The 16,636-nt window shown below is 43.9% G+C and overlaps 1 protein-coding gene across 1 annotated transcript in view; it reads left to right on the top strand.

The window, feature by feature from the left end:
• LOC110518895 (inhibitor of Bruton tyrosine kinase) overlaps positions 1–15,483 on the top strand; it is a 36,127-nt gene extending 20,644 nt beyond the window's left edge. Inside the window, exons 19-26 of the mRNA XM_021596266.2 lie at positions 2,589–2,649; positions 2,871–2,992; positions 3,196–3,308; positions 3,408–3,687; positions 3,763–4,017; positions 4,273–4,467; positions 13,937–14,069; positions 14,378–15,483. Of these exons, the coding sequence (XP_021451941.2) occupies positions 2,589–2,649; positions 2,871–2,992; positions 3,196–3,308; positions 3,408–3,687; positions 3,763–4,017; positions 4,273–4,467; positions 13,937–14,069; positions 14,378–14,503 (1,285 nt within the window). The 3' untranslated portion in view covers positions 14,504–15,483. The remainder of the gene's footprint in view (positions 1–2,588; positions 2,650–2,870; positions 2,993–3,195; positions 3,309–3,407; positions 3,688–3,762; positions 4,018–4,272; positions 4,468–13,936; positions 14,070–14,377) is intronic.
• Positions 15,484–16,636: the final 1,153 nt, after the last annotated feature.

The following is a 16,636-nucleotide window of genomic DNA, read 5'->3' as shown; positions in this document are numbered from 1 at the left end:
TGAATGCTGAGCTGTAGTCAATGAACAGCATACTTAAATAGGTATTCCTATTGTCCAGAAGGGATAGGGCAGTGTGATGGCGATTGCATAGTCTGTGGACTATTGCGGTGGGTCTCGGTTGACTGGTAAAGTGGAGGTGATATGATCCTTGACTAGTCTCAATCACTTCATTTCTCTCCAGAGATGTTCAAGTCCAGGCTCTGGTTGGGCTACTCGAGGACATTAAGACTTGTCCCGAAGCCACTCCTGCGTTGTCTGAGAACATGCTCCAGAGCGCTCAGGACTAAACCAAGGATCTCTCTCTACTTTGCTCTGTTTATCTTTCCCTTTATCCTAACTAGTCCCCCAGTCCCTGCCGCTGAAAAACATCCCCACAGCATGATGCTGCCACCACCATGCTTCACCAGATGGATGGTGCCAGGTTTCCTCCAGATGTGACACTTGGTATTCAGGCCAAAGAGTTCAATTTAGGTTTCATCAGACCAGAGGATCTTGTTTCTCATGGCCTGAGTCCTTTTGGCTCCAAGCAGGCTGTCTTGTGCCTTTTTATTGTGGGGTGGCCACTCTACCATAAAGGTCTGATTGGTGGAGTGCTGCAGAGATAGTTGCCCATCTGGAAGGTTCTCCAATCTCCACTCTGAACTCTGAGGCTCTGTCAGAGTGACCATTGGGTTCTTGGTCACCTGCCTGACCAAGGCTTTTCTCCCCTGATTGCTCAGTTGGGCTGGGCGGCCAGCTCTAGGACGAGTCTTGGTGGTCCCAAACTTCTTCCATTTTAAGAATGATGGAGGCCACTGTGTTCTTGGGGACCTTCAATGCTGCATGAATATTTTTGTATCCTTCCCCATATCTGTTCTTCAATACAATCTTGTCTTGAGCTCTACTGACAATTCCTTTGACCTCATGGCTTGGTTTTTGCTCTGACATGCACTGTCAACTGTGGGACCTTAAATAGACAAATTCTTTGGATCTGTGTTAGGAAGGTTAGCTCAGTTTACGATTCGTTTTGTGGGCAGTGTGCACATAGCCTGTCTTCTCTTGAGAGCCAGGTATGCCTACGGTGTCCTTCCTCAATAGCTATGCTCACCGACTCTGTACATAGTCAAAGCATTCCTTAAGTTTGGGTCAGTCACAGTGGTCAGGTAATCTGCCACTGTGTACTCTATTTAGGGCCAAATGGCATTCTAGTTTGCTCTCGGTCAAGTGTCTTTTTTTGTCTCAATTGTTTGGGTCTAATTGCTGTCCAGCTTGCTTAGGGGACTCTTCTCCAGGTTCCTCTCTTTGTAGGTGGTGGCCTTGTTTTGGAAGGTTCTGGAATCGCTTCCTTTTAGGTGGTTGTAGAATTTAACGTCTCTTTTCTGGATTTTGATTATTAGTGGGTATCGGCCTAATTCTGCTCTGCGTGCATTATTTGGTGTTTTACATTGTACACAGAGGTTATTTTTGAATAAGCGATTCAAATATTTTTAGCCAGATCCTAATTGGTATGTTGAATTTTATGTGGAGGTCTACAATTGTTTTTCTGAGGTCTTGGCTGATTTCTTTTGATTTTCCCATGATGTCAAGTAAAGAGACACTGAGTTTGAAGGTAGGCCTTGAAATACATCCACAGATACACCTCCAATTGACTCAAATTATGTCAATTAGCCTAATCAGAAGCCATGACATCATTTTCTGGAATTTTCCAAGCTGTTTAAAGTCAGTCAACTTAGTGTATGTAAACTTCTGACCCACTGGAATTGTGATACAGTGAAATAATCTGTCTGTAAACAATTGTTGGAAAAATTACTTGTCATGCACAAAGTAGATGTCCTAACCGACTTGCCAAAACTATAGTTTGTTAACAAGAAATTTGTGGAGTGGTTGAAAAACGAGTTTTAATGACTCCAACCTAAGTGTATGTTAACTTCCGACTTCAACTGTGTGTGTGTGTTGAGGTTGGGGCTTAAGCTGCATCCCTGTCTCACCCCATGGCTCTGTGGATAGAAATGTTTTATTTTTTTTACCAAATTTGAATCCACGCTTGTTTGTGTACATGGATTTCATAATGTGTATTTTTTTTTCCCCAACACCACCTTCCATCAGTTTCTATAGCAGACCCTTATGTCAAATTGAGTCAAGTTTTAATTAACAAAGCATGAGAAGACTTTGCTTTTGTTTTGCTTCCAAATATTAGGGAAGATGCCATAGCTAAGGATGTTAGAGTTTAAGTATAAACAATTGGAATTTGTGGTCTTTATGTTTTATCATTGAGGATACCATCTACACCACAGGTCTTTTTTGGGGTGGAGGGTTTATTTAGTACTGTAGTTCATTCAATGTAATTGGAGAATCCAGTGGGTTCTGGTAGTCTTTTAATAGTTGATTTATAAGATTTGTATTTGATCATGTATATGTTTTTGCTGGTTCTTTGTTATAGGGCCAAAAAGATTGGAGAAGTGGTTTACCCATACATCTCCATTTTGGATAGATAACACTAAACAAACAACAAGAGTTTTCGAATTTTTCCCAGATGAGGCAAAACTATGGATTCTTCTTTGAGTCTCTCTCTCTCTCTGTGTTTTATATATCCATATCTCTCTCTTCAGAGCGCTGGATATCCTGAGTGATGACGTGCTGGTGGAGCTCTCTGCCTCCTACAGGAGGATGGTGAGTCATTTCCCCTTTGAGCCGTGACCGTACCTGCATCATCTGTATAGTGCGATACCTGGCATATGTTCAGTAGGGGAACTCAACGGAAAATGAAAATAGGGTTTGTTATTGGAGGGTTTCTCAGATAGTCCCTCCCTGTTTCACTTGTTTTCTTCCATGTGATTCTTACTGAACATGACTGTTGGTTCTGATTAACTGACCTGTTACCATCCTGTCAGATTCCGGCCATGCAGAAGCGACTGATCACGCCTTACCCAGACGCCCCGGACCTCACTGTGTACGAGGACATGGACTCTTCATTCAGCGCTAAAGCTGACGCTGAACTAGACTACTCCTGCAGGTACTATACCATCTATCAAACTACTGTACAACACTGTGGCTGCATCTCATTCCAGAAGTTGCTCGTTCACTCCCTGGCATGAATGAGATGGGACTGAATTGGTGCTGAAAGTAGGTTCCAATGTTTTGGATTGAAATGCATCCAGCCAGTAACCTCCCTAACACTTGAACCGTGGCCAAATGTGTTTCTCTTCCTCCTCTCAGGGAGACTCTGTTGAAGAAGGCTAAGTTGAAGGCCAAAAGAAAACCTAGGCGACGCTCCGACAGCTCAGGGGGTTACACCCTTTCTGACATCATCCAGAGCCCACCTGCTGCAGGTAGAACACACACACACACTCTTTATCACGGCACACAATAATTATTTCCTTTAGTTGGAGTTGGGCTGATATGGATTATGATACACCGTCTCTTCTCAGTCCTCTCTCCCAGCCTGGTCAAGTCAGGAAAGACCAACTCCATGGAGTCTCTGCAGGAGCTGATGACATCTGACTCTGAGGGCAGCTACAAGGATGTGCGCAGCCCCCGAAACCTCCAGAGTCCCGTGTTCCACGACAGGCCCGAGGAGGGGAGGGCTGAAGGAGGTCCCAGGTTGAAGACGCCCCCCAGCACCCCCACCACCGCCACCATGCGGAACGGCCTCTCCGCCGAACCCCCAAAGAGTTCTGTTCCAGAGCACATCCCCAAGGTCAAAGCCAGGTGAGCCAGGTCACTGTGGACCAGGACAGGGTTCAGGGGTGGAACTGTATGTGACCTTGTGTCTTCTCTCTCCAGTCCTGCTCTGTCACGTCCTGTCTTAGATATCAGGGCCATCATGGATATGGAAGCCAGCTCAAAGACTCAAAGTCTCAGAGCCACTCCCAAAAGTCCTGTCAGTGTTGGCAGCAGTAGCAAGCAGTCCCCTCTCCCAGCCAAGCTCTCCCAGAAGCAGAGGAAGATGATCGCCATGGCAACCAAGGAGGGCAGTGCGGAGTGTGCCCTATCCAAATCGCCACCAGTCATTACTCCCTCAAAGAATGTGAAAGCATGGTAAGCCCCCCTCCATAAGGAATGCTCCTAATATCAGAGCCAGCAAAGAAGGTGGTGGGTTGGTGAGATAATCCCTATGTAATAGAGTAGGTCCTCTCCCGGTCTCATTTGTGTTGAATGTTGTTTCATGTACAAATACAGAATCTGCGTATTCCCTCAGCTTTTAGTGAAAGTAGTGCTTTTTAATGCGCTGAAGTAGTACTTTTGATTCATCAAATGTTGTTGAATATGGTTCCACCTCCCTTCTCTCCTCAGGGCCACTCCGGTCCAGACAACCCCTTCGTCTCGAGCATTCCGGGACCTCCTGGTGGAGGAGGAGAGCCGGGTCAGGAACGGGAGGCCAGGGTCCCCGGAAAGGCCAGTTGCTCAGGGGCCTCTGGTCTCTGTTGCCAGGAGGGTCAACTTCAAATGTACTGCTAAGCTCCCCAGCGAGCCAGAGAGACCCGCTGGGTAAGACTGTGTGCACACATAGGCAGTCGGTCATATTTTATGTTAATTGTCACCAACACACATACAGAAGTGTGTGTGTGTGTGTGTACACACACACAAACACACACACACACAATATAGAGGAGTACACTAGCATGTATGGCCAAGGGATGAATGCCCTTATGGCCGATGAATCAATGACCTATCACTCTACCCTAAAGTAGCAGTGTTGTCCACTAGATGTCTCTAGTGTGTCGCCATGCTCACGCAGATTCTTGTTTCTATCAAAGACAGGAATCCGACATGCACTAACAGCTCTACTAGCATCATTGTCAGTTGGTTACCTTGGTGATGCACAACTTCATTGTAGTAAGAAGATAGTGAAGCTTGTATCTATGGTTGTTGTGCCATAATTAGGCCTATGTTATAGCTGATGGTTTAACCATACAGGATTTAGTTCAGTCTGTGTGATGTATCTCTTTAGAATAAACATAGTCACTAAGAAAGTGGCAAGTGACTGGCAGAGTTTCTCTGGTGATTCCCAGTTATTCCAAAGGGAAGCAGACGAAAGAAAGAATAAGGATTTGGAGGACTATGTTAATCTTCCCGGCTAGTCCGGGAAACCAGTCCTGAGAGTCTGGTTTGCTTGAGCAGGTGCATCGGAAATGTTCAAATGTCATTGGAAGGTAAGAAGCTCCTGCACACTTGGCGTGCAATGCATCACCTTTATTGATGTCTAAAAGCTCTGACGAGATTGCAACAACAATAAGCATAGCCTTCTCTACACACACTCTCGTGAAACTCCTGCCAACATGGGTGCAAAGTGATCTATGCAGATGCACAGATGGCACAAAAAAAAACGCTGTTTTAGCGAGAGGAAAATATCGCCCGAACTCCCTTCGCTAAGCACTCCTCTTAATTTTGGGCAACCAATCGCAGCACTCCAATGGATAGCAACTGTCTGAGTCTGACACCTCAGACAAGCTCATGAACACATGAAAGCCAGTGGGGAAAAACTGAGATTTATATAAAAAAAATATATGTTTTGAATGGCTAAATAATTTAACAGTATACCAGGGGTACTTGCCACTGTGTTTCCTGAAATGCAGAGGCTCTTGGAATATTTTGCTAATACGAAATTATACTTTGTTAGTATAACAGTATAGCTTCCGTCCCTCTCCTCACCCCAACTTGGGCTCGAACCAGGGACCCTCTGCACACATCAACAGTCACCCTCGAAGCATCGTTACCCATCGCTCCACAAAAGCCACGGCCCTTGCAGAGCAAGGGGAACCAGTACTTTAAGGTCTCAGAGCGAGTGACGTCACCGATCGAAACGCTATTAGCGTGCACCACCGGTAACTAGCTAGCCATTTCACATCGGTTACATTAGCTCAACTGGTTAGCTACGGGCTCTCTCATTGAGCACCAAACTTTGCTAACGCTGCCTAGCTTGCTAACTACTTAACTTTCTCATAGTTAGCTTGCTAAATTGGCTATATTAGGCTATATTAGGAATATAATTTATCTGCTGTCGACATCAGCTAAATATTTCAGTACTTATGAGTAGGGATGCACGGTATATCGGTGAACATATTGGAATTGGACGATATTAGCTAAAAATGCCAACATTGGTATTGGCTGATGTCTAGTTTAACGCCCCAATGTGCAAAACTGATGTGAAAGCTGACGTGCATACCTACATGATGTAATGACGCCACGTAAAAGGTTGCTCTATACGTGCAACACGGCATTCCTAAACTAGCCCACAATATCTGCTGTGTGGTTTGAGCAGTCATTTGAAAAAGTAACACACTTTCAGCGAGGCAACTCAAAAGGTGAAATCCATTAAAGCCAAGATAATGAAATTCATTGCCCTTGACAATCAACCGTTCTGTCGTGGGTGATGTTGGCTTTCGCCGACTGGTCGAGCACCGGTACACACTACCAAGTGCGCTATTTTTCAGATGTTGCCATACCGGAGTTACACAGTAATAGCGTCACCACATAATACTATGGAATGCCATTTGGGTCTTTGCATGTTTAAAAAATATACAGTAGCACTGTCAAAGATGTACAAAAAAGTCTGCAAACGCTTCCCAAGAATGTTGTGCTTAAAATACTGCGTTGGTAATAAAGCATAATTTGTTCGACCGCAACTTCTGGGGTATCTAACTTTTAGATTTGTACCTAGCTAGCACCAATACAACCAGCCTGAAAAACAAGGAACAGTAGAACCTGAAGTCACTTTCATTATTCTTTGCAATGATTTAGGAATCCTTGTAAGTATTAGCTAGGTAGCCACTTGTTGTTCGCCTATTGAAATTGAACTTCAGTTCATGAAAATAAATAGCTAGTCAGCAACTTAGCTTTGGGCAACAGTGTTACCGTTTTCAGCCGCCAGCTAGCTTCATCTGGCTAGTGAGGCTTGACCGCACTGGGTTATGTGTTGTGAAGCTAGCCACAATAAGGATTAGGCACAATAGTGGAATTTTCAGTTTGCCTTCAAATAAAAAGTATATTTGACAGTACTGCAAATGGTAATCGCAAAGTCCACTATTGTGGCTAGCTTCACATAGATGGATCCGACCACCATTAATCAAATAAGAACTGTCTTATACATTAGGGTTATTTTAGATGACACCTAGCTATATAGTTTGCTAGCTAACTATAGCCACTGAAACAGATTGTCATTTTGCTATATTTTTGTTGAAGAACATTGTTTGCATTCATGCACTAGCTAGCTTTTTAAAATGTATATGACCAGCACTGTAGGTGCGCGAGACGACTTTACCAGCATTATAGCATACGTATTGATGAATTGTTGTGACAAATGAAATAAGAGTGACCGTGTAATCAATGTGTAATAACTACTTAAAAAATTTACGAATCCGTTAAATTATTGTGATGTGCAGTCATATTCAGGTCCTGATTGGTCAACAAGCTTATTTGACACGTTAAGTAGTATATTTCTTGACACCCAAAGACCCAAACGGCGTTCCATAGAAATCCTGGTTGAGAATGAAACGACTAAACAAGCAAGTAAGTGAAATAAATAGGTTTTTGATTGTTTTATTGGTAATGGGGGACACACAAATGCCAACCAAAACTTTTTGATCAGTGATGTGTGTAACCGTTATTTAACTAAGCATGTCGGTTAAGAACAAATTCTTATTTACAATGATGGCCAAACCCGGACGACGCTGGGCCAATTGTGCGCCGCCCTATGGGACTCCCAATCTCGGCCGGATATGATACAGCCTGGATTCGAACCAGGGACTGTAGTGATGCCTCTTACACTACGATGCAGTGTCTTAGACTGCTGTGTCTGTCTGTTTTAACTATTTAACTGTATTAGAATTCTTAAAACACCGCTAAAATGTTAATTATTGGGTATTTTGGCAAGGGAAATATTGGCCAAAAATGTAATATCGGTGCATCACTACATATTATCCCCCAAAGTGGTTAGTACCTTTGACTGCATGCACAGAGCCATTCAGTGGCTAGCGATACTACAAAAAATGTTTTCAAGTTTCCCGTACGGCTGGGCGATATGGCCAAAATATCATATTACGGTATTTGAAAATAATTGGTATGGTATTTGACCGTATTATTTATTATTATTTTTTAATTTTACAATACAAGATCTAGATTTGCTATGACTGCTAGACTGTCAAATCTAAGTGATTTCAATGGGTCTTCCTCCTTTCTGATTTGTTTTATACTGTTCAATTCAACCAAAAATAATTTCACTTTCATCAATGTCAACATTTCCTCCACTCATTTCAGATCGTTTCCACACCTGTAGGCATTATTTTTAACAATGTTGCAAATGAAATTTGACTTGTGATTTGGAGCAAAACACTTGGGTGAACTGTTGGCATCATTGAAATATGATTAATCTAGTTCTATAGTTAGAATATAGTGGTGGGCACTTTGAGTACAGTGTTTGACACGACGACAATTTAAAAATGCCAAGGAGGCGTTATTGTGACAGGGTAGGAACCAAAATTGTTAAGGGTTACCTAGGGGACGCAATAATCTTTGGCTACATTGAATGTTTTCTCTTAGCTACTTCATGTAGTTAACATATTCATTCTTTGTGTATTCCTCTCTGATTTAGAAGATACTGTTACAAACATTCTGATTTAGGTCTACACTGTCACTGGTATGTGTGTAAAAACTCACCAAAAAAAGAAACGTCCTGTCTTACAAAGATAATTCAGTAGAAATCCAAATAACTTCACAGATCTTAATGGTAAAGGGTTTAAACACTGTTTCCCATGCTTGTTCAATGAACCATAAACAATTAATCAACATGCACCTGTGGAACGGTCGTTAAGACACTAACAGCTTACAGATTGGTAGGCAATTAAGGTCACAGTTAATTGAAAAATTAGGACACCTAGGAGGCCTTTCTACAGACTCTAAAGAACAGCAAAAGAAAAATGCCCAGGGTCCCTGCTCATCTGCGTGAACCCGCCTTAGGCATGCTGCAAGAAGGCATGAGGATTGCAAAGGTGGCCAGGGCAATCAATTGTGATGTCTTTACTGTGAGACACCTAAGACAGCGCTACAGGGAGACAGGACGGACAGCTGATTGTCCTTGTAGTGGCAGACCACGTGTAACAGCACCTGCACAGGATCGGTACATGCGAACATCACACCTGCAGGACAGGTACAGGATGGCAACAACAACTGCCCGAGTTACACCAGGAACGCACAATCCCTCCATCAGTGCCCAGACTTTCCGCAATAGGCTGAGAGAGCCTGGACTGAGGGCTTGTAGGTCTGTTGTAAGGCAGGTCCTCACCAGACATCACTGGCAAGAACGTCGCCTATGGGCACAAACCCACCATCACTGGACCAGACAGGACTGGCAAAAAGTGCTCTTCACTGACGAGTCTCGGTTTTGTGTCACCAGGGGTGATGGTCGGATTTGCATTTATCGTCGAAGGCATGAGCGTTACACCTCGGCCTGTCCTCTGGAGCGGGATCGAGGTGGAGGGTCCGTCATGGTCTGTGGCAGTGTGTCACAGCTTCATTGGACTGAGCTTGTCATTGCAGGCAATCTCAACGCTGTGCGTTACAGGGAAGACATCCTCCCTCATGTGGTACCCTTCCTGCAGGCTCATCGTGACATGACCCTCCGGCATGACAATGCCATACTGCTCATTCTGTGTGCGATTTCCTGCAAGACAGGAATATCAGTGTTCTCCCATGGCCAGCGAAGAACTAGGATCTCAGTCCATTGAGCACGTCTGGGACCTGTTGGATCGGCGGGTGAGGGTTAGGGCCATTCCCCCCCCAGAAATGTCCAGGAACTTGCAGGTGCCTTGGTTGAACAGTGGGGTAACCTCTCACAGCAAGAACTGGCAAATCTGGTGCAGTCCATGAGGAGGTGCTCTGCAGTACTTAATGCAGCTGGTGGCCACACCAGATACTGACTGTTACTTTTGATTTTGACCCCCCCTTTTGGTCAGGGACACATAATACAATTTCTGTTAGTCACATGTCTGTGGAACTTGTTCAGTTTCTCAGTTGTTGAATCTTGTTATGTTCATACAAATATTTACATGATCAGTTTGCTGAAAATAAACGCAATTGACAGTGTGAGGATGTTCATTCTTTTGCTATGTATGTAGCTAATTGTTTGACTACATTTATTAACTAGCTAGTGATTAGTGGCTAACAAGATTTTAAAAGAAAATATTTGCAAAGAAAATACAAACTAGCTGTTTGCAGATGTAAGAAAAACAAACTAGGGGAATTTAAATTAAGATTTGAAGTGAAAACCACATCCTTGTCAACATTGTTGCATGTGCTGCATGCAGACTGAACGCAAGTGTCTCGTGGTTGAGGAATAACACATGAGCTCCTTGAGTGACGGGTGGTGCTAGGTCTGTGTGGGTATCAGTATGGAGAGAGACCGGAGACTGATGACTCGAGCAGCGAAATAAACTATGAAAATGTATGTAACACACGGCCTATCACATTTTCTAAAAACCCAACTTTCAAATACTGTTAAAGAATTTAATGTACAATTCAATACCGGTATATGGTCAAATACGGTATACCACCCAGCCCTATGTTCCTGTGAAGCAATTGTAATGACAGTCCACCACAACATACCCAAGAGTTTCCTGATTAGTTAGGGGTAGTCTGTTTTTTAATTTCATTGTGTTTTAAGATCAGGGGATTTCGTCAGTGGTTGGAAGGGGAATTTGGCTTCCTGGGTTAATGTTGTCTGAGGTTCCAACAGTAACCAAGTGGGGCGGGGCTTAGTGAAGGGTCAATGTACTGAACGGGAAGCCGATGCCTGAAGCAGGATGTAACTCATTGCTCGGCCATCAGCCACCAGGCTGATGGTCACAATGACCTTTTCACTTCCCATTCAACAAGACTGACATGTCTAGTGAACTACTCCCTGGTTGGAACAGATCATATGATCAGCCCCCCCCCCCCCACCCCCAATCCTAACCTTAACTATTAGTGGGGAAAATGCTAAACTGACCCAAGATCAGCGTCTAGGGGCAACTTCACCCTGCACAGTGAACTACACCTCAGACACCAGCTGGATTGGTAGAGCTTTAGATGCCGAAAGAGCTGAATATTTGCCTGGTCCCAGATCTTTGTTTGTGCGAAGATTAACAAAAATAACCACAGGAGTTGGCAAGACAGCACAAAATGAGACCAGGGTAACTGAATACTGCGTACTCCTGATTTGAAACGACAGTAAACGGTACGATTTCAGCGTAATAGATTTTGGGGTGTTTTTACATAACATTTGGAAGAGATTGTTCATGTGCTGTATCCTGTAACGTTGACATCTAAATTAACACATAATATGGGCGGAGGTGTTTTAGGAATGCTTGTGAAAACATTGTGGCTGTTTTAACTTAAACTTTGGTAGCAATGTTTTTTGAATTGTGAATTGTCTCAAATCATATCAGGCCAATGAATTACAGGAAGTGGGTGCGCTTGTGTGACCCAAGGGTGTCAAACTCTGTTTTTGCAGAAGCTCTTGACTTTTGCTTACTTCCTCTTCTATCAGAGTCATTCAGGGACTCTGTCTTCCAGACGTAGATCTTTTCTCACTGCCCAGAGCCAAGATGGATTAAAGACCACAGACTGGGAACGCTCTCTTTCCGGTCTGTGAAGTCCGCTCCCACTCTGTGCAGTCTCTAATGGCACCCTATTCCGTATGTAGTGCACTACATTTGCGCTCCCCAGTGGCGCAGCATCTCAGGGCAAGAGGTGTCACTACAGTCCCTGGTTCGAATACAGGCTGTATCACAGCCGGCCGTGATAGGGTGACCCAGCACACACACACACACACACACAGTTGAAGTTTACATACACCTTTGCCAAATACATTTATTTAAAATTCCCTGTCTTAGGTCAGTTAGGATCACTTATTTTAAGAATGTGAAATGTCAGAATAATAGTAGTGATTTTTATTTCAGCTTTTATTTCTTTCATCACATTCCCAGTGGGTCAGAAGTTTACATACACGCAACTAGTATTTGGTAGCATTGCCTTTCAATTGTTTAACTTGGGTCAAATGTTTTGGGTGGCCTTCCACAAGCTTCCCACAAGTTGGGTGAATTTTCCTCCTGACAGCTTGTAGTAACTGAGTCAGGTTTGTAGGCCTCCTTGCTCGCACATGTTTTCACACATTTTCTATAGGATTGAGGTCAGGGCTTTGATGTCCACTCCAATACCTTCTTTGTTGTCCTTAAGCCAATTTGCCTCAACTTTGGAAGTATGCTTGGGGTCATTGTCCATTTGGAAGACCCATTTGCAACCAAGCTTTAAAACTTCCTGACTGATGTCTTGAGATGTTGCTTCAATATATCCAGATCATTTTCCCTCATGATGCCATCTATTTTATGAAGTGCACCAGTCCCTCCTGCAGCAAAGCCCCCCACAACATGATGCTGCCACCCCCATGCTTCACGGTTAAGTTGGTGTTCTTCGGCTTGCAAGCATCACCCTTTCTCCTCCGAACATAACGATGGTCATTATGGCCAAACAGTTCTATTCTTGTTTCATCAGACCAGAGGACATTTCTCCAATAAGTACGATATTTGTCCCTATGTGCAATTGCAAACCGTAGTCTGGCTTTTTTTATGGCAGTTTTGGAGCAGTGGCTTCTTCCTTGCTGAGGGGCCTTTCAGGTTATGTCGATATAGGACTCGTTTTACTGTGGATATAGATACTTTTGTACCTGTTTCCTCCAGCATCTTCACAGGGTCCTTTGCTGTTGTTCTGGATTGATTTGCACTTTTCACATCAAAGTACGTTCATCTCTAGGAGACAGAACAGCGGTATGACGGCTGCGTGGTCCCATGGTGTTTACACTTGCGAACTATTGTTTGTACAGATGAACGTGGTACCTTCAGGCTTGATGTCAAGCAAAGAGGCACTGGGTTTGAAGGTAGGCCTTGAAATGCATACACAGGTACAACTCCAATTGACTCAAATGATGGCAATTCGCTTATCAGAAGCTTCCTAAAGCCATGACATCATTTTCTGGAATTTTACAAGCTTTTTAAAGGCACACTCACCTTAGTGTATGTAAAATACTGACCCACTGGAATTGTGATTAAGTGAAATAATCTGTCTGTAAACAATTGTTGGATAATGACTTGTCATGCAGAAAGTAGATGTCCTAACCGACTTGCCAAAACTGTAGTTGGTTAACAATAATTGTGTTTAGTGGTTGAAACACTTGACACAAGTCGTTGATGTAAACTTCTGACTTCAACTGTATGTTTGACCATAGCCCACAGGACTCTGGTCAAAAGTAGTTCACTATGTAGAGAAAATGGTGTGATTTGGGATGTAACCTGGTAGTGGGCCCTGAATATGAATCAGCCAGTGCGTCTGTGGTGTAGTGATGGCTTTTGATCCTAATCGGCATTTGAGATGACTTCCATGTCACAAGTGATCACTCAGAACAGGAAGTAGGATCCAGTTTCTAATCTACTCCTCATGCTTATGGATGAGCACGGAGGGAGGGAGATTTCAGGGCTGGGGAAAAGTGTAATATCCATATTTGTAGTTTTTTTTACAAGTAGTGTCAACATTATTTGTCAATGTTTTCTCTATTGCCTTACAAGGAAGATCAGCATTTCATTGGCGTTTTCTTTCGCGCGCGCACACACACACACACACACACACACACACACACACACACACACACACACACACACTGTCAGTTGGAATTCACACACCCCTTGTCCTCTTGGGTAGCCTGTGGTCATCCTTGGTCACATAGGATATATCCAGTTCAGATCTCTCTCTCTCTCTGGTTCTCTGTCTCAGATCAGTGTCAGAATTGTTACAGGATGTACCTAACACATGTCACCCTGTCCCAACCTTGAAAAAAAACCTGAACAACCACAGGGGGGGGGGGGACACAATTGTTTGAGGGGAAGAATGTTCAACCTGTCACAAACTGAAGGTCATTTTCTTTACTGACCAGCCCCTGGATGCTGGGAGTGGCAGGCAGCCCCCCTACAGCCTCCATGGTAACCTTTGCTTCTATCGTGGAGGAGGAGAAACAGCAGGAGGCTGCACTGATCCGCAGCCGAGAGAAACTTCTGGCACTCATTCAGGTAACGCGTGTGTGTGCAGAAATTTGTAGCAGATGTTTATTTTGCACACTGTGCTTTTCCTTTCACTGTGAGCTTGTCAGTTCGAACTCACATACTCAACATAATGATTCAGTACCTTGATAAATGTCTCTAAGAGGAAATCTGAAGGACTTAGTGTAGATCAGCTGTTGATATTCAACCCCCCCCCCCCCCCCCCCCCCCCGCCCATCACCTCTGTCGAACTCATGTCTGTAGGACAGCTGCCTTGACTTGGCTATGGCTTTAAAGCACTCCAACTGTGTTTGTGTCTCCCGTCCCTCTCCTCGCAGATTGAGGAGGCAGCGATCCAAGAGCTTTTGTATCACTACGGCACCCGCAACAACCCCGACGAGATGATTGTGGTGGAGAGGTGTGTCCAGGGGCCCATCGCCATCCCCTTCTGGAATAAACACTGAGACGTCGCACGTCACATACCCATCTCCTTATCCACCCGATGACCATATGTATCTCCTGTCAGTCATTGTTACGATATACCTCAGGCCTAGTTGTGCCAGTGGGCTGGGTCTGACGCAGGTCTTTTTATGCTTGACTCCAGTGTTCCTTAGGTTTGGTCACGGCTCTTCTTTTTTCGTGTTTACCTTTTTTTGAGTGTGTCCCTGAGCAAGGAACAGTGGGTGAGAGAAATATTTGTTGCACCTTGCCATCAAAACATGAGTAGAGATACTCTTCCAAAAAGTTTCAGCTGTTTTAAAATATGTTCACAGTTAAGTAGTTGCCAAAGACGTATGTAAGGAAATGGAGCTGTCCAAACTACAAATTGGATCCCGAACTACATTAACAAAGGAGGATTTGGTCTGTTTCAGCACTTTTTACGTGAATAAGCTGTGCCAATTAGGAAAAGTACTATAGCACAAGTTCCTCTGAGAAGAACTAAGCCTAAAGCCAGGGCTTGGAGTTCAGAGGCCAGCTTGATCTGGTTGCTACCTAGTTCTACTTTATGAGTTGGGAAATGCGTTGTGTTCTGAATATATATTGTGTGATGCAGGGTAGTTTAATCATGGAAGGAGGTGGTCGGGAGTGACTGTGTCATGCAGCCTGCCGTTTTCTAATGTGAGCTAATTGTATATGAGTATTCGCTGGTTTCCCTTTATCAGAGTTATAGGGCAGGCTGTTGGGTTTGTGCCTTGCTTTCACCCTGACGATCCTCTGATGTGTACACACACACACACACACACACACACACACTAATAATTTCACTACTTTCTGGATGGCTGTATTTGAGTTGTTTTACTTTATTTTGTGTTCTGGAGCTGGATGTGTTGGCTTGGTGACCCAGACCATGTAAACCCAGTCTTTTTTCCATGCAGAACCCTTCGTTTGAGACTTTTGGATGTGAGAAAATGGCATGCAATAAAACAACTCACCTGTCCAATGACCATGTTTCCTGGTTCTATTACTCTTTATTGTGGAATGGGTCTTATAATTATTTGTGCAATATTACAATAGGCCCATCTTGTGTTATGTGAAACCGAAGAGTGTGAATGTCCAAGGCTCATGATAGTCTGTCTAGTGTTGCTACAAGATTGGAGGCAATCGCCCTCAAACTCCCTGACCGATTCAGTTAGAGCTACATTTATCTCGATGGAAACAGTGCCTCTCTCCACTCTAACATCTGTGCTCTGCATAAATAAACACCTACCTGTGATAACCCTGCCATAAAAAAAGAGAGGGAAGGGTGGTGATTTAATGGGTCCTAATAGTTCTACGTCGATACAGTATGACATCAGGAGTCCGCCAGAGACCTGAGTTCCCAGTGATTATTCCATTAAGCTCAATTAGTCAGGACGGAGATGATGCCGTTACACAGAAAGGCTCTCAGAAAAGAAAAAAGGCTCCATGTCAGGTCGGAATGGTCCAGCTAGGTCACTGACAGCAGGTCACCTCCTGCTAAAAAATGTTTACCTCCGATGTGACGTAAGTGTTTACCTCGGTAGACGTTTACCTCCTGCTAATGAGCGTGACATAGTCCAGAGATGCTCACCACCTCAGAATTTAACTATATGAATGTGGATATCTCCTGAAATTCTCCTTGTTCATAGAATGTAACAGCTGAATTTCCATTTAATGGGGATTTTTTTTTACGTAACTTTTACAAATGAATCAATTTACTTGAGTTCCAACTTTGAGCATGTACAATCGTGTCATCCCTGAGCGTTTTCATATCTGTGAAGCTGGAGTAAAATGCCTCTCAAAGCACTAAGCCAATCTCTCCTACCGCTGGCCAGAGCCACGATAGTGACATCTGCCCCCGCTGTTTTCAGTCTTTTTAAGGATGTGTCCCAGGTGGCACCCTATTCTTTAAGTAGTGCACTACTTTTGACCAGGGCTCTGGTCAAAAAGTAGTTTACTATTTAGGGAACAGGATGTGACTTGGGACATAGCCTAGTAGTGGGGCCTGAATTGTAATCAGCCAGTGCGTCTGTGATGGGGTGTAGTTAAAAATAAATAAAAAAACAGCCTGTATTTGAACCAGGGTCTGTAGTGACTCTTCTAGCACTGAGAAGAGCCTTAGACCGCTGCCATTGATA

The sequence above is a fragment of the Oncorhynchus mykiss genome, chromosome 3 (assembly GCF_013265735.2).
Source record: "Oncorhynchus mykiss isolate Arlee chromosome 3, USDA_OmykA_1.1, whole genome shotgun sequence".
Taxonomy (NCBI): Eukaryota; Metazoa; Chordata; class Actinopteri; order Salmoniformes; family Salmonidae; genus Oncorhynchus; species Oncorhynchus mykiss.
Note: the sequence above shows the minus strand (reverse complement) of the source record. Positions and strands in the feature narration are given on the sequence as shown.